General features: G+C 34.6%; 3 protein-coding genes across 6 annotated transcripts; 1 reads left to right on the top strand and 2 right to left on the bottom strand.

The window, feature by feature from the left end:
• Positions 1 to 82: 82 nt before the first annotated feature.
• On the bottom strand, positions 83 to 4,644 carry LOC100819388 (fructokinase-like 1, chloroplastic). Its single transcript, XM_003516882.5, has 2 exons — positions 3,831 to 4,644; positions 83 to 1,058 (listed from the first exon to the last, which is right to left on the bottom strand). The coding sequence occupies exons 1-2, from the start codon at positions 4,539 to 4,541 to the stop codon at positions 366 to 368; spliced, it is 1,404 nt and encodes a 467-aa protein (XP_003516930.1). The 5' UTR covers positions 4,542 to 4,644; the 3' UTR covers positions 83 to 365.
• A 1,464-nt stretch (positions 4,645 to 6,108) lies between these two features.
• On the top strand, positions 6,109 to 8,294 carry LOC100818505 (immediate early response 3-interacting protein 1). Of its 4 annotated transcripts, none has more exons than XM_006573266.4 (2): positions 6,109 to 6,264; positions 7,888 to 8,294. In XM_006573266.4, the coding sequence occupies exons 1-2, from the start codon at positions 6,166 to 6,168 to the stop codon at positions 8,125 to 8,127; spliced, it is 339 nt and encodes a 112-aa protein (XP_006573329.1). In that variant the 5' UTR covers positions 6,109 to 6,165; the 3' UTR covers positions 8,128 to 8,294. The 4 variants fall into 4 exon arrangements, with proteins under 4 accessions (XP_006573329.1, XP_003516928.2, XP_006573330.1 ...); XM_003516880.5 differs by having other exon boundaries at positions 6,111 to 6,264; positions 7,891 to 8,294; XM_006573267.3 differs by having other exon boundaries at positions 6,184 to 6,264; positions 7,824 to 8,294.
• A 184-nt stretch (positions 8,295 to 8,478) lies between these two features.
• Positions 8,479 to 9,531, bottom strand: LOC100817967 (SOUL heme-binding domain-containing protein). Its single transcript, NM_001289226.2, has one exon. The coding sequence runs from the start codon at positions 9,402 to 9,404 to the stop codon at positions 8,763 to 8,765; it is 642 nt and encodes a 213-aa protein (NP_001276155.2). The 5' UTR covers positions 9,405 to 9,531; the 3' UTR covers positions 8,479 to 8,762.
• Positions 9,532 to 22,918: the final 13,387 nt, after the last annotated feature.

Raw genomic sequence — 22,918 nt, 5'->3', positions numbered from 1 at the left:
GGTAATCGTGGACTTTTGCATGTATAGAATGAAGCTGCATAAGAACTAAAGCAGAAGGTAAACAATGAAGAAGGGAAGAGTATTACAAATACAAACTGCAACCCCATTACAAGAATAGTGTACATTTGAATATTACCTACAAAATTTTCAATTGGCATCCGCCTCCTGCTCATAGTGGTATTGGATGACATGAGTTGGAGCCAAACAAAACAACCAAACAACTCTTGCAATCTGATAGCATTCGTCTGCTCCCATTTTATATAAAACACTTGCAGAGAAGATCCAAATAAATAATCAAACAATAACTGCCAACTAATGCCTCAAGGCCCTGCTAGGCTCTATTGAAGTTACAGATACAATTTTTATCACCACAATGAAGGCACATAAACTTGTTCTTTGAGATTCTGAGTAGCACTTTCGGTAGGGAAACCTCTAACTGCACCAATAGTCCATTGGGATATAATTCCTGCTGCAACAGCAAAGCGTAGCTGTCTCTCCAAAACATCTTGATTTTCAAACATTTCAGGGCAAGTGGTTAGTTTTCTTAAAATGGCAGCCACAACAGCATCACCTGAGCCAGTTCTATCACAAGTATATGGTGTTATGAGCACATCTTCAGTTCCCACCACAGACCCGTCGAAAGAAGGGGTATAGTAGTGAATTCTAAGTGTTCCATCAGTCACAAACAGGAATTTAAGTCGATCATGCCACAAAGGCGAGACTTCTTCAGCAGTGTAATGGTAATACTCCTGTCGATTCTTGGTTTGTTCATAACTTTCAGCAAAGTATTGTGGCCTATAATTTCTATTCCTCTCGTAATATTCTTCATCTAGAAGGAATTCTAACTCACTTCTTGAAACTTCAATGATGTCTGCTTCATTCCATGCTTTTTTTATTATTTCTCTTGTCTCATCACGTGATCTCCAAAGAGGTAATGGCAGATTTAAATCAAAAAATACAAGGCCACCAAACTTCTTAGTCCACTTAATTGCCCTGAATAATGTTGATTCCATTGAGGGGCATGTTAGAATTTCTGAATTGAAATGGAAAATCCTAGCCTGCAATATTGCACACAAGAGAAGTCACAACAAATTCAGTTTACACTTAACACAGCAAACATGTCCATGGTGAAGAGTCTTCCTCTTACAGTAGAAAAAGATTACCATCTCCATCGATGTAGTTATGCCACCAAACCTAACAGATAAAATTTCCCTGCCCCATAGATTTTATAAAAGATAACATAAAAAATAGGGTGTGTGGTTTGAATGGAAACAGAAGTAATATAACCAGAAAAAAATCAAAATTGACAATTTATTCAACTATGGCACATGTTGTAAACTTTGTTGATCTTCACTCTTTGCCCATCAACAATTTCTTTCTTCTTTCTCCATCTTAAATTTTTATACTTCTCACACTAAGCAGATCTTAAATTTTCATCAATCCTTGTTTGCACCTTAAATGACAAAGCAATCACCCCCAACAAATTACATCATCAAAATTAATTGCTATGTTCATTGCCTTTTCATCCACAGCACAGCAGATTCAAAAAGATCACTCACAATAAACACCTGGTGCCTCCATACACAGTTCAATGAAAAATATTCGCTGCATTAACAAGTCCATACATAGTTCCTAAAAGCATTTTCAAGTCCTAAAAATATGCAGCTGCACAACATGAAAAACCCCACAAACAAACCCACTATTAATGAAAATCAAGAAGTCTTTATACCAAAGTTCATGATAGGAACGTGAATGAGGAATTGGGCCTTGACAGCCCCAAGCCCAAAGTGTGGAGAGTGTATGAAAGGAAACGTGGGAAAAGAGTTACTAAGTGATGATGTGGCAGGAATAAGAGAAGGATGCATGGGAGGCATGAGGTGTGTGATGAGGTCCATATAAGTTAGTTAGAGGAGAGAGAGCTGGGTACTGAGTTTTCGGTTAGCAGAATCATTCCATACGTGAATGGTGGGAGCCTGAGTGCTTTGGAGGATTGTTTAGCTTGCTATCAATCTTGTCATTTTCTTACTGTTAGTTTTTCATATTATTTCATCAATAGTAATTGCTCCATTTCCAAATTAATACAATTACAGTTCTATATTTCTGTCTTACATACATACTTATAATTTGAGTTCCATCAGTTCATATCCTACTAATCCCTGCTGGAATTTTTATGGCCAGAATTATCAAAATCACTCCCAACAAACCCACTACTAATGAAAATCAAGTTCATTCAAAAATAAGTTTTGCAATAGTGATTCTACCAATGATGAATACTTGCAGACCCCGCATTAAACTAATGAACCAAAGAGTTGCAACCCAACTTAAAAGCAAGTGCATGCTTGTTTTGGTATAAACAATTGCTTTCTTCATTTTTCTAAAATCTCTTCCGAGACATGACTAAAAAAATGGTTTTTTTAAAAATCTCAAATCATTCTAGTTCAAACTCGTTATAATACCTCACATCAAACTAAATAACCAAAGAGTTACAACCCAACTTAAAAACAAGTGTATGTTTGTTACAATTTAAATAACTTTTTTTATTCATTTTTGAAATGCTCTTCTAAGATGTAACTATTTTTTTTTCACTCTCGGAATATGCTAATTCAAACTCGTTATGAATAATCATTACATGAGCCTGACATCAAACTAATGAACCAAATAGTTGCAACCCGAACTGAAAGCAAGTGATGCTTGTTTTAGCTTATATAATTGTTTCTTCCTGCTTCTCAAAAACATACAAGTTGCATTGTGACCTAAAGAAAAGCTTTTCACAAACTAATTATCACCACTACCTTTCCCTGGAATGAGCTAATCCAAACAGGCATTCCCTCCATTACTTTCTGGCTCATATTTAAGGTATTCACAAATTAAATAAAAAAACCTAAAATTGGTGGCCAAATATACTAAAGTTTTTGTGAAACAAATTTAACAATTAGTTTAAGTTGTCCTGTGGCAAAAGCATAGCCAGGTATACTAGAAACAAATATACCATAGTCTTTCCAATTCCACTCTTTACAATTACTTAGAAATTATTCAAAATCCCAAAATGGCCTAGGTTTCACTTCCTATTCAGTGAATCCCACTACAGTAGTGTTAGGTCTTGCGCTCAATCTATAGAAAGAAACTGAATTATCTTGTCTCTCTCAATCTCTCTCCCCCTCTCTCTCTGCTCTCTCTTTAAAAGAAATGAAAACAACCACATAACTTCTACTTTATTTTAAATAGTTTAATACGCATGCATTGTCAGTGTAAAAGTTTGTAACCAACTAATCAGATATCACCTTTGACATAAAGGTAATTATAACAAAAGTAACAAACTTACCATCCATGACAGCTAATCCAAATATTTGTTCATTTTTAAAACCTTAATACTTGACCATAATAAGCGTGTTCCCAAGTCCTAACATTTCTCAAAACCATCAATCCAACAACACACTACTAGTGACTAACTAACCAGGCCTAAACATAAAACAACAAAATTTTAATTACTCATTTGATCCTTGATCCCTATACCTCAACATTCAACAATCTATACGATTTTAGCCCCTACATCTAGAAATTAATCATTTTAGCCCCTGCATTTAGAAACTACCAGTCATAGTCCGTACAAATAGAAATTACTCGTTGAAGTCCCTACTTATACTTTCTAACTCGTGTTGGTTCCTACACATACACCTCTTAACTTGTTTTAGTCTTTAAAATTTTAGACAACTATGAACTAAAACTGATGAAAAAAAGACTAAAACCAATAATGTTTAAATGTAGGGACTAGAACATAAAGATTATGCATGTATAGAAACAACCAAACGAGTAATTAAACCGACAAAAACCTCTTTCAAAACGGCAAGGTTGAGTTCAGTTGCAAGAAGCGAATCCTCTGCGGCCTCCCTAACCGTCTCCATCTTCATCCTCCCCTCCTCAAACCTAACCTTCATGTACGCGCACCCCGTCCTGCGCCCGGGATCAATCCTCACTCCTCTCGTCTGCACCCTCTCCTCGTTCATCATCAGCACCATCTCTTCTCCGAAATCGTCGTCCCCGACCTTCCCCAGGAAGGCCGCCCGCCCCCCGAGACGAGTGTGTGCCACCGCCACGTTGGACGGCGGGCCACCCGGCGCGCGTGCGAACTCGGGGGGCTTCCACTGCAGCATCTTCCACTCGGAGTAGATGTCCGGGTGCATCGGGTAGTCCTGCACCCGCACCGCCGGGATGAACTCCCTCCGTGCCGCGCCGAAGCAGCATATCAAGGGAGGGTCCGAGTAGGGGAAGTCCACGCCGTCGTCGTAGTCGTACACTTCGTCTTCTTCTTTTTTCGGGTCTGCGTCTTGGGGGGGAGGAGTGTCGTTTGAGGGTGGTGTTTGTGTTTCGGGTTTCTTCTTGCGGCCGCGTCGTTTTGGGGTTGGGGATTCAACGGTGGAGGCTCTGAGAGCGATTTTGCGGTGGAAGGAGGGGCTTTTGGGTGGGGGTGGAGAGTGGAAGGTTTTGGATTGGAGGTGGGGGAAGGGAGGAAGAAGAAGGTGGTGGTGGTGAAGTGACGCCATTTTTGGGTGTGGATCAGTGGGAAGGGTTTATCGCGGGCTTTTGCTTTCTGAAGGATGTTATCGGGTCAGAGGTGTAGTTCAAAATGAAAATCATATTGCGCCTTATCCGAATCGGGTCAGAAAGGGCTAATTTTTGTTAAGAGATGTTAGTAAAAATGACAATTTTGTGGATCTTAAGTTATTTTTAAGAATAAATAGTAAAAATGGTCCAAAAGGGTGATGCATTGATAAAGTTGATTCTTGAAAGATTAAAAATAATTTTTAAATGTATAAAAAGTTCGATCAATTAGTCTTACAATCAATTTTGTTATTAAATTACGATGTTCAAAAATCAATTAGATAATAAGTTATTTCTGGATGAATAATTTGTTATTAAGTTATAAAATTTAAGGATTAATTTATTATTAAATTTTTTGTAGGATTAATTTTTCACATTTTTTGGTACATTTAAGTACTAAATTTGAATTTTCATCTTTTAGACACCAATTTATCAACGTCTCACATTTTTAGGAACGAATTTATTAATTTATTCTATTTTTAATTATTCTATTTCTTGATTTTATATTGGATTTAATTCTTTTAAGTAAAATGTCAAATTTGAGTATTATAGATAAAAAAACATAATTAAAAGAATAAATCTTATTAAAAGTGATTAATTAGAACAATACTCAATAGTAATATTATGAATAAAAAAAATGTTATAGGTTGATTTTTTTTTTCTTTTTTCATTCGTTATCATTTATGGGGAGGATAATGTCCCAATTGAAAGCAAGAGTTTTGAGACTCGCAACATTTATAAAGAAATGGATTTACTATATGTTTAGTCTCTGAACTTTAGAATTTTTATTTTTAGTTCCTAATATTTTTTTTTGTCCAAAGTAAGAAAAAAAAACTAAAAACAAGAATAAAAAAAGATAATGGATGATGACACGTCAAACATAAATTCATAAACTAAAAATATAAATTCTAAAAGCTCAGGAACTAAACTGATAATAAAATCCAAACGAATTTAGATTTATTTTGTCTCAAAGAGTTTATAACTTGTCAAATGAGACACCTTATCCTACTCTAGGGAACCAATCTCTTGGAATTCATGATTTAAATATATGCCAAGAGAAATACTCATATTATATTTAGTGTTTCACCAAATATTAAACAAGATTACCTCTAAATAAAAATACTTATATAAACTTGCTGTCAATAAATACTTAAGATAAACTTAACAAAAGTTTTGTTAGCCCTAGTAAACTTCTTCTAAATACGCCCAAAATTAATTTTATAAAAGAAATTGAAAAAATATTTTTGTTAAACGAAAATTGGTGGGAATTACTTTTGTCAAATGATACTTACTACAAAATTGACTTTTAAAATTCAAAATATCACTCAAATATGTAAGTTTTTGTTTCAGAGGATCGCTCAAATATGTAAGTTACTGCTTGTTTTATTTTTTATTTTTTTGGTATTTTGCAAGTTGCTGCTATTAAGTTGACGTGCAACTTACTTTATTGAGAAAGAAAGATAGAGTGCGGAGGTGTTTCAGCTATTGCTGCGTAGGCTTCTGATCCAACGGGTATCTTCAGTTTATCATGCTGACGTGTTAGCTACGGCCGTTCTGCATCTTTAAATGACTCTTCGGAGAGTCCTAGGATTGTCTTCAGATTTCTTTCTTAATAGCGGGTTTTCAGACTCGAGACCTCGCAGGTCGTTGTTTTTTCCTTCTCTGGTGAGAAACTCATCCCGATTCTTCTTCTTCTTCTGTTTTTTTTCCCTAAAAAACTTAAACCTTTTGTGGCTTCTTAGTTTGATTAACTTCTTGGTTGGATTGCGATGGTTTAACTGTTAGTATTTATTAGGGTCCATACTGTTATTGTTCTACTTACTGAGATTACAATTTTATATGTTTTGGTTTGCATGCGAGTTTGGGTTGTGCCATCGGTTAACTGAGTGTTGATAACCTCGCATGATTTCGTTGATTTGCTTCTGAGAAAGAGAAATGTCTTAAACCACTGTTTAGTTATTTCTAGAGGGGAAAAAAACTTGTGTTGAAACTTGAAAGTAAAATTTACGGATCCTGTTTCTTTTTTTTTTAAAAGCATTTACTACTGATCGTTTCACTTTGATTACCATTGAAGAATGTTGTGGGGATTGATTTATCTGAATTGATCTGTTTTACACGTTATACTCTAAATATTGAAAGCCTTTGTGATTTATACATGAACAAATGAACTTCTTATTCGTAATTGATTTGGTTTGAGGATCAGGAATGTTACTAAGAAACTGTGTTATGCAACTTCCTAAAGGAATTCAAGATAACCATAACTTACTGTGATTCCTTTGTCTCATCCTTCTCAATGTTCTCATCTTGCCATATATTATTTTTAATCGGCATGTCATGCTGAAGTTTTTCAGTGATTATTTTATGACATGGAGTAGAACCTTGTACCTTTGTAGACTAGAAACGTCAGCTTTACATTTCTAATTGGATTGTGTTTTGTGGTGATTTTAACTCTGGAAGAAACAAAATTCACTATAATGATTTTTTTTTCCATATATGGGGATTGGTGTTCTGTTGTCTGGGGTCCTTATTGTTCTCCATGTTTTGCTTAAGTAGCTGGGATTTGTTCATATGAAATTTGGTTGTTCTATTTCTGATTTGTGAATTGTGGTATTGATATTATTAAAAATCACTGTAATTATTACTCCTAACAAATTTGGAAGGTGTGAGACACTCAAGAAAAATAGCTTGCATTTTATTAGACTTTTCTGGGTTCTTTGTAAAATGAGCATATGTTGGCAAGTAACTTGCTATAGTCTTTGAAGATCAGTTTTAGGATAGGAATGTTAATTCTAGTTAGAATGTTAAATTAATTTGGGTTTGCATCCCCATTTAGCCGGTCTAGTCAGGATAGGCTAAATACATGAAATTTATTGCAATCCGATATTTGAGGGACAGAGAAGATTGCAGAGGGAAGGGACACCTTGATAAAATCTCTTTGTTACCCTCCAGAATTTTACATACATTTGTCAATTCTGTGTAGAATGTCACCCTAGTTTGGGTTTGCATGCTCATCTAGTCAGGATAGACAAATATGGCATGCCTTAAGTTTGGTTTTGGCTTTATTGATCAATATTCCATGGAGTCAAAGCATTGGTAGTTCAAAGTTCAAACCAGGTAGAAAGATAGCCTCTATTGATAGTAGTGACCTTAGAATTTGTTTGTGCATAACTGTTTTCATTCCCTATTGATATTTGATTTTCTTTAACTAATTCTTGTTTGAAAAGTAAAGTGGAACTTATGAAGAAGCTTTCCTCTGAGCACTAAGATGCACACCCTTTGTGTTTCTAGCAGAAGATGGGGTTCTGGACTCTGCTAGAAGGTTTTCTGCTCTTTGCAAATGCATTGGCAATTTTGAATGAGGACCGGTTCCTTGCTCGAAGGGGATGGACATTGGCAGAAATGACAGGACCACAAAGGAATTCTCTTAAAGGGCAAGTAATAGGGCTTATATATGCCTGTCAATTCTTGAGACTTCCCCTTATTCTCTTCAATGTTATCACCATAATTGTGAAGCTGTTCTCTGGATAGCTTAAAAAGAGTGGTATCATGCTTTATGCTTTGTTCTGTGTATGATATGTAAATTTTATGTTCGTGAACAAGTTGCAATTCTACAAATTCAATTCAGAGGCATAATGAACAGAGTACACCAGTTGTATTAGTTTTTTTATTGAATGTGTCCTCTGTCTTGATTATCATTCTTAATTCCCTTTGTATTTGTAATTTCTTTTGGTCTATTAACGTATACATATATAACTATGCTAACACAGTTTAAACACGAGTATGATATTTTCACACCTATTTTTAACACACGTGGAAGGATGCAAGAGTAGTTGTGAAAACAATTTGAATGTGCATTTCAAAAACAAGTCACCAGAATTCACCCTCCCAAACAGCGTTTTGTCATTGGAGAAAAATTTTGCTTCTATCAAATTTGTATCTTAAAGCGCAATAACGATCACCAAAATCATAACCAAGCAGACAACAAAACATGAACAAAAACCTGGCACATCAAAAACATTCATTATGTGTATTTAATTTGAACATAACAAGAAGAAGCAGCACTACAACAACTTCTTAACAACAATAAAACTTAACATCATGCAGAAGTAACAGAAAGCACTGAAATCTGTATATCATTATTCATTAAGTAACACCCTTCGAGTTCATTCGACTGGGATCATAACCTCGTTGGTCCTGAACGCAGGAATTGTCCAAGGAGGGTTGTACCTCCCCAACAAGAAATCTCCAACAACCTTAAACCCATCTTTCTCCAAACTCTCCCTCAGCTTCTCCACCCTCTCCCTCACCACCTGCTCCGACGCCACTCCTCCGAACTTCACCACCCCATACTTCCTCAAACCCTCTTCTCTGATCACAACCCTCTCATCGGTCGGCTTAGGCGCCTCCTCAGCCTTCCCATACACAGCAGGCAAAACAAACTGCATAGTCACCATCTTGTTCCTCTTCCCTTCTTCACCTTCACCGCCACCCTCCTTCGTCACAACTGGAGCGGTCATAGCAATCTTCTCACCATCACTGCCACCACCACCAACACTGTCCTTTGTTATGACCGGTGCAGTCATGGCAATCTTTTCAGGCTTGGTGTTCTGGGGCTTCCCCACAGCGCCAATGTAATTGGCCAAAATCATAAAGCCACCATCTTTGTTTCCCTTGAACTGTGAAGGGTCATATGTGACTTCAGCCACTACTGATGGTGCATACTTACGGATTTCGTACTCACTTGTGGATTTGATCACTTCATATTTTGCTGTCTCAACGGTTATTTTTCCAAAGACTAAACCCATCAAGGACAAAGAACGGAAATGGGTGTGCTGGGACTTTGGAGATAGCAACGAGTGATTTGGATGATGATGAGGTATGGATCGTATATATAGAGACTTGCATTTTATGGAGGCGTTTGTAATCTTGAATACTCGTGGAAGCTACATGTCTCTGTTTATATGCGAAGGGGTTAGCATCTTTGGAACTTTGCTCCGCAAAATTAATGGCTGTGATTCTGCCACGATGCAGTGCGATTGTGGACACCGTTTCTCCGCGAGCTCGTTGATTTGGGTTTTGCCGTCTTTTCTTGGTTAGGAATTTCTTTTGGGTTACTAGTCTTTATATAAGTGCAACACCAAAGAAAATCCATTGTCAACACCAAAAAAAAAAAAAGTGTCTCTATATATGAGCAATGCACGATTTTTTTGTTGGCTGTAGATTATAATGTTTATTTAACTTATATATTATATTTTTGTAATTAAATAATATTTATAGAAATTCAAGAAATATTTTTTTAATATTTATATTTCTATAAATATTCAATTATTTAACTTGACTATTATTAATGGGATAAAATATATATTATATTTTTTAGTTAAAAAGTTAAATTGCTTAGCTGAATTGTTTTTAATGATATATATATATATATATATATATATATGATATTTTTTTGCCATTTACATATAATTCACTTAATTGCACATTTTACCATTTAACTTTTGTGCATTTTACCAATGTTAACATTCACTAAAAATTTACTATTTTTTGCAAAGTAACATGTTTTTTCACTAACATGATAATTAAACACATAAAAATTAAAAATTTAAGTGATAAAATTTACAAAATAATGATAATTCAGTGGTAAAATATTCAATTAAACCTAAATATTAAAGTCAAAAACAATTTCAATTGATTACATAAAATATTATTTTAATCATACAGGAAGTAAAAAATTAAAAATTACTTTTCATGCTCCTTTAAATTCATAGTGAAAATACATTTATCATTTATTTTATTCATGATTACCACTATTTATCAAATTTATTTCATTTGAACAATCATATCACCAACATAATTCACTTATTCAATTAGAATTTTATCATAAATAAATTTCTTCAAACTATAAACATAATTTTTATCTTATTAACTTTTTACTTATTTCAATGTTTAAAAATATTGCTCCTTCCGTCCCATAATAATTGTTGTGTAAGAAAAACATATTTATTCCAAAATAATTGTCATTTCAGTTTTCAATATAACATTTTTCCCACTTGTATTCCTTATAATATTAATTATATATGCAACAAAAACAAAAAAAAAAATTAATTATGATAATGTTAATTTTGTAAAATTGTTATTCTATTTCATCTATTTATTATATTTTATTGGTGAAATAATTTAGGATGACAATTCTAATGGGTATCAAACTTTTCATGAATGCATGAATGTAAAATAACTATTTAATAAATGCATGAATTTAAATATTCATTAATGATACTATCAAAACAAATTACCTCCCCAAAAATAATAATAAATGCGTATTTAATATAATTTATTAAATAAATAAAAATAAAATAAGTAATTAATAAATACAGAAATTCAAATACTCAATTAACCCATTGATGAGGGTACCTTTATTTTGGGCAACAACTTGTCAATACTACTCCATATTCACACATGATAACAAAAATAATTCACACCACATGGAGAGTGTGAGATGGGTAAATGAAAAAAAGATTAAACCAAAAAAAAAATATGAAAAATACACTAAGTGATGTGATAATAAAAGAAAAAACAATAAGGAGTAAATATTAAGTAAATATAAAGTCAGATAAGATTACTATTAATGCTAAAGTTGTGGGTTGACCTTTAATATAATTACATGTTTTTAGAACTTAAACTTGGCTTGTGGGGGGATATTTAATGTGATGTAGAAGGGGATTTTGTCTTACTATAGTATGTGACATGACTTGCATGGCACATCATGTGCTTATTAATAAAATTATTTCTTTGCTGATAAAAGAAGAAAAACTAGTGAAGTTATGTGTCAATTAATCTACACTTTTTTGTGATGTATGTATATATATTATTTATATACAACAAAATCTCATTATATACCACAGAATATAAAGACTAGTTGTATGGACTTAGTAGCTTTGGTTTTACTGTGAAAAAAAGAAAATTGGATGCCCAAACCAAAGTTAGTCTCAACAAAATATGATGTGTCATCTTTGCTTTATATTTTGTAGGCCTCTTAGAAGCAATTTTTCATGCACCTCACCTAGTAATTAGACATGGTCAAATTTTCTCTTTCATTAAATATGAACCTTTTTCCTTGACATAGTCTCATTGATGGCATTGTATGTAAGCAAATAGCCTTTAGGGGCACGTGAAGTGAATTTTAATGTGAATATCAATGTTCTTTATCCATCCAATCTAGATATTAAAAAGGTTAGTTGTTGAAAGCAAATAGCCATTAAAGTCACTTCATTTAACTAAGTAAATTATCATTTATGGTTCCTATCTACTATCACTATGTTGTTATTCTTATTCTAATGTGATAAATTTGTAGTAGCATATCTTCCTTGATCAATACTATGAAGTGATTAAACATTTAAAGACTTGAGTTTGCTGCAATACCTATGTTGGTCTTCCAAACATCATAGGTTCACCAACATATTGCATGGAGATCCACATCTTCTCCACTATCACAGTGGTCAAAACATCATGACTCTATCTCCACAAATATAATCACAATACAAGTGGAACTTCTGTAGAACCTCTTCAAAGTTCACCTCCTCAGTTAACCATCACATAGAGATCACCTCTCTCAAACAATGTGTCATCCACAATACAATTATGCCTCATTCCTACCATTCTTGCATGACTAAGCAAAAAAGGATTCCTGCTTCCCTTTTTTTGTTTCTCACAATGAAACAAAATCATAGTCAAAATTCTCAACACAAAGAAACATGTGCATCATGCACTTCAATCCTTCATGAACCAAATTCATGCTCCTTTCAATTTATCAAATCTTATCAAGATCCTTGCTCACTCTGAAGTCTCATGCTTGTTTTAGTTATTAGCTCTCAGTCTCTAATCAAGGGTCATAATATTTTATTCAAAGTCCAAGTGTTCAACATCACCCATACATATTAGGTACTTATCAATTATCATTCCATGTTATTATAAAGTTCACACTCTTTTCAATACTTAATTCACTACTTTCTATAATGAATAATACTACCTTTATTCCTTATTACTTATTATAAGAAACAAGTAATAGTGTATTATGCACTATAACTTGTTTCTTATAAAAAGGAACATAGGTGGTATTAATTATTAGAAATTATTCTAATTCTACAAACGTACTCAATTAGAGTCCATTTATTCCCTCACAAGAATTCAAGATTCTTGTTCCCCAAAACAAAAAATCATCACACAAATTACATGCACAAACAATTTCTACCACTTATTGTTCGAGGATCCCATTCCTCCCTCTCTCGAATTCAACGGTGATAAATAGAACATTTATGTATAACAATAATTGAATCTCAAGCATAACCATTCAATAATCACAATAGGGTTTTGAGGTCCTCTTTTTAAGGTAGAAAACTCAATCTCAAGCTCAAATATTCAAATTACCACTTACAAAGTAATTATATTAATTAAATTTTATTTTTACACATAAGCTGAATTTTTACCTAAATAATTATTTAATGTATCAAATCAAACTCCAAATTCAGAAAAGTTATATGGATACTCCTTACCATGGATATTTCATTAAGTAAACATTTATTCTAACTTAAAAACAATATTTTAGAATTTTTAAAAATATTCAATCTACTCTAATTTTCTATATAAAAATTTATAGAAAACATTTCAACATGTCATACCACATATATTTTTCCCAACACCAAAGATTGCAAAAAATGTCATTTTTATATTTAAATATTACAGTTGTCTAAAGACATAATTTTCACAAGAAAATTTCAAATAAATGTCAAATCAATTTTAAATTTTTTGGAAAAATTACAAAACACTCCAACAGTATGGTCATCCAATGACAGATAAAAAGTTCTTAAAACAGTTTTTCAAATAAACACTTGGTGTAAAATGGTAATAGAAAGTGCAATAAGAATGCTTAATAAACTTGTATGGAGAGAAGTAAAAACATTTGGTTTATACCGATTCGCTCAACTTGAGCTATGCCCAGTTCTCTTTTACTCACTAGTAAAGGGTTTCATTAATCAAAACTTGATTACAAAACAAGTATTCTAACATGTCACTATTGACTTTACAAGTATTCTTAACGCCACTTTTGGTATCTTCTTAGACTACCCTTAAAATCTAAGAACCCATGTATTGTTTAACACTAAGCTACTCCTGGCTTTCACAGACAAATGTTTGAATGAATACAAGTATTCTTAACACTAAAAGAGTGAATATATAGTTAAACACAAATACAGAACAACTTTGCTTCACAAAGGATAAACAAATGAAAACAATGTATATCGTCTAGTGATTTTAGCAGATTTTTGCTTCACGTATTCTCTTATGCTCTTGTTCTATCTTTTTCTTTTTTTTTTCGTGAGTTGCTTCGTTGAGGGAGACATCCTTTTATAGACTTTAGTAAAGTATTTGTTTTGAGATCAACATCAATGTGACATCCTCTACCTCGATATACATATTTATATAATAAAAACATGGAAATGCAAAATTGCATAAAAGAGATTTTATTTTCTAAACATAAAAGAGTTCGCGTGGGTAAAAGGTTCAAATCCATGTTAATCATCAAATTAAAAACTTATCAAATAAGGGTATGAAAACATCTCCGACCCAAAACAATATCGTCCAATTTTGTTTTACAAAAGGAAAATAAGTTAAACAACGGAACAAAATAAAGTAACATGTTTAGAACATTATACAAATAATATAGAAACACATACTCCAATGCCACATCCTATCAGAGCGTTGTGTCCTAATATCCTCTAGCATGAGGTTCTTTAAAGTCATTCACTTAATCATCTGCTCCTACGAACACAATGTTTGAGATCATCACAGGATCCAAACACAAACATCACACAAGGAGTGCATTATCACATTCCTAAACAAATAGAGATAAAAATGAAGCACACACACATATATAATATAATATAAGTATAGCAAGCTCAACTTAGCATAATTCACATAATTTTATCACTCATTGCGTAACATCGCTTGTTCCAATGATTTAATCACAAAATCACATTCCACACTTTCACATTAATCACATGTTTAGAACAACACATCTCAAGTACAACACAACATCTCACACTCACACAATTCATTACCCACCATCACGTAACAAGTCACAATGATCATTACACAAGAATTATGCAATAGATACATTAAGATTCAATCCTATATGCAATGTGGTACCATGTCAGTAAAAAACCTCGTCGGGCGCCTAAGAGTACATGACAAGATAGACCACACACTGGTAAGTCAAGTCACTTTCACTAGGTAACATCATAGGGAGACCATTTAGGGCCACACTATTTTCAGAGAATGCTCCTACCATGTGGGATTAGCACATGCTTAAAGGAGCACTCAAATCGGGTGTATTTACCCCCAAGGCCTAGACTCTGAAGAGTCCGACAGGACCTCTCCCTCCTGATTTAGGTCCAATCCAAAAAATATTTTAACACAAACTCTATCTATGAACTATACAAAACACACAACTCCTCAATTGTTCTCAAAATAATTTTAACTTGTCGTTCCTTAAAGTGATTCAACTCGTTGGGTTCTCCCAGTGGATCCCATCACAATACTCATCACATATTAACTCATTTCCTTTAAAGGGTCTTACAATCATGTGATTCTACGGTTCATAGCTCACAACTCAATACCCACAGCATCTCAACACACATGTGATCTCACAATTTAACATATACTCAACTTGTCACTTACACACAGTTCATCACACTTTCATAATCCCAAGACATCATGTTATCATGCCTCATGCATCATATACATATCACACAGTAATAATATTAATATGTATGTTCATATGACTAATCATCTCATTAAAACAGGCATTTAAAATCATATATGTGTCACTAGAGTTTGAACTATGCAATACACACAACTACTCAATTGTTTTCAATATCATTTCAACTCGCCGGGTTCCCATAGTGGATCCTATCATAATACTCGTTGTGCATTAACTCGTCCCCCTTAAAGGATCTTACAGATGCGTGATTGTACAATTTATAGCTCACAACTCAATGCCATCACTTTACACTTCACAATAACATGTATAATCAAACCTTCTCACTAACACATTATCACTTCCCATACATCATACAATAGTAATCTTCAAACATTTAAGGCATATGATCATTCACTTATTCATTCATTTAATAGCAACCACATGTACATGTATAATAAACAAGTATATCCTTACATTTCCTCTCAAGTTACTACGACCTTTATAGAGAAAAATTACAAGTACAGGGGATATACCAATCCTATTAAGTTCATACTTATCTTTTTTGAAATCTAAGACATTTATCTACAACTCTTATGTTTATCACAACAATCGTTTTGACCATTAACTATGTCTAAACCAAAGGTAAACATTGGATCATTGCTTAATCCTGACAGCTCGACCTTTGCTCAGTACTTTGACTCTCTAGGGGGCTATACGAATCCGAATTGGGTGAAACCAACGACATTTGTTAGCTAACATCCAGGACTACAACTTTTGTGAAGACCAAAAAACCTAATTCAATCATTTTCTTAGCCATTTTTAGGCTAAAAGTTAACTCACGTTGTCAGGAAAATAGCACAGGCTTAAAACAACTGATTTTCACTAAGCACGGGCATGCTCTCATCAAGCACGGTCATACTTCACGAAAAACCTCCATTTCGTGAAGCAAAAGAGACATAATTCAAACCTCAAAAAACACCCAAATTCAAAATGAATAACACAGAACATGTGATGACATCATGGGGAACAAAACCCCTTAATCAATTTCAACAAAATATGCAAGAATAAAAAATTCCCAAATTTCTAGGTTTCTAACATTAAAAGCCAAACAGTCAATTAAACCATCCAATTTGCATCAGGGCATCAATTGACTTATCAAACATGATCAATTTGTAGTTATCATTGTACAAACAAAATTAAAACACCCCAAAATTAACCCCAATTTGATCCTCTAAGGATCCATACACATATTCACTCTAACCCCAATTGCGATAAACTCATCCCTTACCTCTAGGCGGGCTCACGTGTGTAGTCCGGTAGTGATAGCGGCGTCTCTAGCGATTCCCTAAGTAGGGGTAGGTAAATGGGCTTAGGTCCATGGACTGACCTGCGAGGCCTGCGGTCCGTGCGGTTAACGGATCAATTTTTTTAAATAGACCATGGTTATGTTGTATTTTTAGGCCTGCCTCGCTCAACCCACGGGCTGTGCGGGTTTGGTCCGCGGGGTCCATGGGTTACTCGTAAGCCCGCTTAATCCATTTAAGAATCTCACATCCCATCTACAGCAACAATCTTGTTTTATTTGTGTGACCCACATTAGGTTTGATTTTCTCTCTTTCACTTTAAGGACCACTGGACCAATACCGCAACTTTTATTTCTTCTTCTCTTCACGGACTCATGGTTCCAGGCTAACAACACTTCTTCTCATCCTTTTCTCCTCACGGTTGAAGCAAAACATTTCTTCTCCACATGCACTCACGTGACGCGCGCAATCATACGACTCTTTCCCTTTCAAGGAAAACATAACACGACTCATGCTCACGCGGTCACGTGACACACCACAACGGCACAGCCTCGACCCACCACCGTGCCACCATGCAAAGTACATCTTTTCTCTCTCTAGAATTTGTTTTTATCCTATTTTTGTTGGGGCTTTTTTTTTCCGAAATTGGGGCTGATTCATTGTTGTTGTACTCTTAAAATAAAAGAAAAATGTGAAAAATCTATAACTGTTGATCTGTTGTTCACACCTTTTTTTTTTATTTTAACCCTCGACTTCATGGCTTCATTCCCTTTGTTGGCACTGTTTCCCTTTCAAGGTTCGTTGCTTTCATACTCACCTTTTTTCCTTTTTTCTCTTCCTTTCTCTGTTGTTTGTGATGTTATCCTATCCTATTCACTTTCCTGCTTTTAATATTTGTGATTCATGGCAAAATATGTTCTTTTAATAAATCACAGTATGATCAATTTTCTTCAAAATTGAGAATAATAACATTCAATTTTATTCCAGCATTGAGCATGTATAGTTGTTCATAGTCTATGTAAAATATCACTAGTAGAGATACAAAATACAAATGCAGGCCCCTATTACTACACTTCCTTTCTTTCAAGTACTTTCTTCTTCAATTCTATGACTCCTTTCTCAATTCTGTTGCAGAGATACTTTTGTTTTCACAAACTTACTACACCCATCACACTTCACTTGTCAATTATTTATTTCCTTTCTATTTCTACAATATTACGTAGAGATCAACTGAATTATACTTAGTTGATTCTTTAATATGTTCTCTTTGAATTTAGGGTGGAAAAACAATTTGTATTTTGTATCTCTATTACTAGTGATATTTTCATTTATATAATTGGAAATTTTACATAGTATTGTGGAAACAATTTGTATTTTGTATCTCTATTACTAGTGATTCTTTAATTATTATTATATGATAAAATCATGGGATAAGGGAATGAACCACAAAACTCTTGATCTGCAAGTTATAAACATGATGAATTGAGTTTTTGTGTGATTTATTTGAATTTAGAATTGAGTTCATTTAATTTTATTATTTCAGATTTTAAATATGGATTCTTTTGAAGTTAATGTTGATGAGAATGACAATAAGAGTATTGATGTGGATGTGCATGAAAATGTTATTCATGAAGATGAACCTATTGAGTCTAAAATGTCAAAAAAGAGGGCTAGAAATTATTCATCACATGTGTGGAATTTTTTTTGAGAAACCTGTTATACATAATGATGGAAAAGTGAGGAGTAAATGCAAATATTGTTTGAAAGATTGTGTGGGTAGTGACAATAAGAATGAGACTTCAACCTTACAACATCATATGGGGAAATGTGATGTATATTTGAAGATGCGTTCTAATAGTGATGTTGGAAATATTATTCTCGATCATGCTGGGAGATTAAGAAATAAAAAAATAAATCAAAGTGCGGTACGTGAGATGATATCTATGATGATTATTGAGCATGATCTTCCATTCTCTATTGTTGAACATAGAAGGTTTAAAGAATTATTACAATATTTGAATCCTGATGTGAAGGTACCCTCTAGGCGTGTTGCTACCATGAATGCGAACAATCTGTATGATTCTGAAAAGAAAAAATGAAATGCATGTTGTCTAAAGTCCCTAGTAGAATAAGCTTGACATCTGATGTGTGGACATCTTGTATTTTCAAGGGTTATATTTCATTAACTACACATTATGTTGATGCAAATTGGAAGTTGAATAGTATAATGCTTAATTTTTCTCATTTTCCTCCTCCACACTCAGGGCATGAGATGGCTAAAGTGATATATGGTTTTTTGGAAGAATGGGGGATTGAGCAGAAATTTTTTTCATTAACTCTATATAATGCTTCTTCCAATGATATAATGCAAGACTATTTGAAGGAAAGACTTCTTTTGCATACTAATGGTTTAGTAAGTGGTGGTGAATTTTCTCATATCCGATGTTGTGCTCACATTTTAATCCTTATTGTTCAAGAAGGGTTGAAAGTAGTCGGTCCTGCTATAAACAAAATTAGAGAAATCATTAAGTATGTTAAGGGATCAGAGGGTAGAATGAAAGATTTTAAAGCTTGTGTTGCAAAAGTTGGTGGTATTCATACAAATATGGGTTTGCGCTTAGATGTCATTACTAGGTGGAATTCTACTTTTCTGATGCTTGAGAGTGCCCTTGTATATCGACGTGCTTTTTGTAGTCTTGCATTTGATGATAGGAACTATTCAAGTTGTCCTACTAATGAAGAATGGGAGAGAGGACAAAAAATGTATGATTTTTTGCGTCCTTTTTTTCAAATCACAAAGTTGATATTTGGTTCCTCTTACCCAACATCTAATTTGTATTTCATGCAAGTGTGGAAAAATGAATGTTTATTGCTTCAAAATTTGAGTAATCAAGATTAGTTGATTAGAACAATGACAATTGATATGAAAACAAAGTTTGTTAAATATTGGAGTGATTATAGCAATGTGTTTTCCTTTGGGTGCATTCTAGATCCACGCTTTAAAATCAAACTTTTGAAGTATTGTTATTCAAAACTTGGTCTTGATCCAATATCTTGTCAAGCAAAGTTAAAAGTTGTGGAGCACAAGTTGTATACTTTATATAATGAGTATGTTCAAATGTATTCCAAAGAAACAAAAAGTAATGTTGGTTTAAGTCAAGGTTCATCACAAGAGACTATGGCTACTACTAGTACTATTAGTATTGCTCAAGTTGATGTTATGGATGTAAGTCAAGGTTTCTCTTAATTTTTTTTAACTACCAATCATTTATTCTTATTTACTTTGACTAACTATTTTTTATTTTTGTGGAATTAATGTAGGAGTTTATACAATTTGAAGATGAAGATATGTCGCAAGTGGGTAAATCTCAACTAGATACATATTTGGAAAAGGCAAATCTTTCAAATAAATATCATCCCAATCTTGATGTTTTGCAATATTGGAAGGACAATTAAGCTCGGTTTCCAGATCTTTCATTATTGGCTTGTGATATTTTAAGCATCCAAATTACAATGGTGGCTTCCGAATCAACATTTAGTATTGGCTCATGGGTGCTTAACAAATATCGAACTAGGCTTCTTGATGACAACGTGCAAGCCTTGATATGTACTAAAAATTGGTTACTAGGATTTGATATGCAAGGTAAATAATGTGTAATAATTATTGTCTTTTAATCACTTAAATTGAGTTTATTCTAATATTTATTATTATTTTGAAATTTAGGAAAAGAAGATGAAGATGTGGAGATGGAGAAGGCTCAAGCTACTTCAAATATGGAATCATTTGTTGTTGGAGATGTTTAAGTTTCATATTTTAGATTTATTGCTTGGATTTTCTTTTATTAAGACATTATTTATTTTATTGATGTAATTGACTAATTGTTGAGATTTTATTTACATTTGTGTTGAACTTAATTTGATTGTGTTGCATTTTTGTTAAAATTGAAGTTCTTTTAAAACTAGGCCCACGGACGGGCCTGTTTGACCCGTGGGGTCCACGGGGCAGGGGTGGACCAATTTATTTGGTCCGTGTAAGAATGCGGGGTGGGCTGGCCCGGTCCGTTGCCAATGCGGGCTTGTATGGGCGGGCTTTATGCACGGCGGGCCGACCCATTTACCCACCCCTATCCCTAAGATTCCTCAAGTTTTTTCTCTGGTTGGTCTGCTAGGGTTTTCAAGCGTTAGAGAGAAGAAGAAAGGATTGGAGCCTCAGGACCTTCATTTATTTCTCTACAGGTATTATTTCACAAATCTCTACGGTGAAAATGTGTGAAAATGATTTTTGAAGGTGGTGTCCAAGAAAACGTTAAATGAGCTTGGAGCCATCGCCTCTACACCATATCTCAAGATGAAATTCCCAACGTTGACAATAGAAATTGTAACTATCAAGGCAAACCAGAAGCAAACTCAACAGTGCTACGCTGAAAGCTTAAAGGTGGCACCCTTTCTTCCTGTTCGAGAGTCGAGCAAGCCTTATCCCACATCTGCTGGTAGCAATCAAGTCATAAGCGTGGGTGAAGAATCTCCAATAAGGACCTTAGTCGCCTACAAAGCAACTAGGAGAGATCAAGATGGCATCTTTGATGTAGATTCACATGACAACACCATCGACAAAGGCCCAAAACCAATCGGAGAACTTGTCAAGTTACAACTCAGACCCAAACTTGGGCAGTGCATGCAGCTTAGCAGGGACCTCACTAGCCATGAGTATAGACGCATAACTAATGTCCTACAAAGGAACTCAAATTTGTTAGGAATCCATCCTAGCGTCATATGTCATAAATTGGCCATTTGTCCCCAAGTCAAACCAGTGTCACAGAAGAATAAGAAGATGGGAGAAGAGCGGCGCAAGGCAGTTAGAGAGGAGGTGGATAAGCTACTCAAGGCCCAGTTTATCAAGGAAGTCAGGCACTCTACCTATCTAGCCAATGTCATCATGGTCAAAAAAGCTAATGGAAAATGGCGTATGTGCATTGACTACATCGACGTCAACAAAGCATGCCCCAAGGATGCATATCCTATGTCCAGATCGACAGGCTAGTCGAAAATGCATTCGGGTTCCAAGTACTGAGTTTATTGGATGCCTATTCAAGATACAATCAAATCAGAATGCACGCCCCAAACGAAGAGAAAACAACATTCATAACTGAAGAAACTAATTTTTGCTGCAGGGTCATGCCCTTTGGCCTGAAAAATGCAGATGCCACATACCAAAGACTAATGAACCGGATCTTCAAACAACAGATAGGTCAAAATGTCGAGGTTTACGTGGATCATATGGTCATTAAATCTCACAATGTAGCCCAACATGTAGCAGATCTAGAAGAGGTGTTTGGAGAAATTCGCAAGTATGACATGCGCCTCAATTCAGAAAAAGGAACTTTTGGGGTCGACGATGGAAAGTTCTTGGGTTTCATGATTACACATCGAGGAATAGAAGCCAACCCTGAGAAATGCACGGCCATACTAGAGATGCACAACCGAACCAATGTCAAAGAAGTCCAAAAGCTAAATGGCAGACTAGCGTCTTTGTCCAAGTTCCTCCCAAAAATGACAGAGAAGGCGAGGTAATTCTACAAGCTACTCAGGAAGACTGAGCCATTCTTGTGAGCAAGCTTTCTTAGCCTTCAAGAAGACAATTGCATCACCGCTAGTCCTAAGTCAACCCAAGTCAGGGGTACCTCTCCTTCTATACATCTTAGTCACGTAAGAGGCCATCGGTTATGCCCTTGTCTAGGAAGAGGGAAAACACCAAATTCCTGTCTACTTTGCTAGCAAAATCCTTCATAACACGGAGAAGCAGTACCAGATGATATAAAAGGTAGCACTGACACTCATAACCTTGGTCCGATGCCTCAGGCCGTATTTCCAGAGCCACTAGGTCATTGTTAAAAGAGATCATCCTATCAAGCGGGTGTTGAAAAAGCCTTAACCTTCTAAAAGAATGGTAGCATGGTCCATAGAACTATCAGAATTTGACATCCAATATGAAACATAAGGTCCTATGATGACCAAGTTCATAGCAGACTTCATAGCGGAGTTTGTTGCCAATGCCTAAGCCACCTTTGACTGGTGGAATTTGTATGTGGATGGTGTGCCTAACATCAAAGGAAGCGAGGTAGGTATCATCCTTGAAGGGCCTATCAATGTTACTTTAGAGCAAGCTCTCAAGCTCAATTTCAAAGCATAAAAAAATCAGGCCGAATATGAGGCACTTATAGCAGGCTTAAAGCTAGCAAAATAAGTTGGAGCCAAGAAG

This window comes from Glycine max, chromosome 1 (assembly GCF_000004515.6).
Source record: "Glycine max cultivar Williams 82 chromosome 1, Glycine_max_v4.0, whole genome shotgun sequence".
NCBI lineage: Eukaryota > Viridiplantae > Streptophyta > Magnoliopsida > Fabales > Fabaceae > Glycine > Glycine max.
This window is presented reverse-complemented; position numbering and strand designations above follow the sequence as displayed.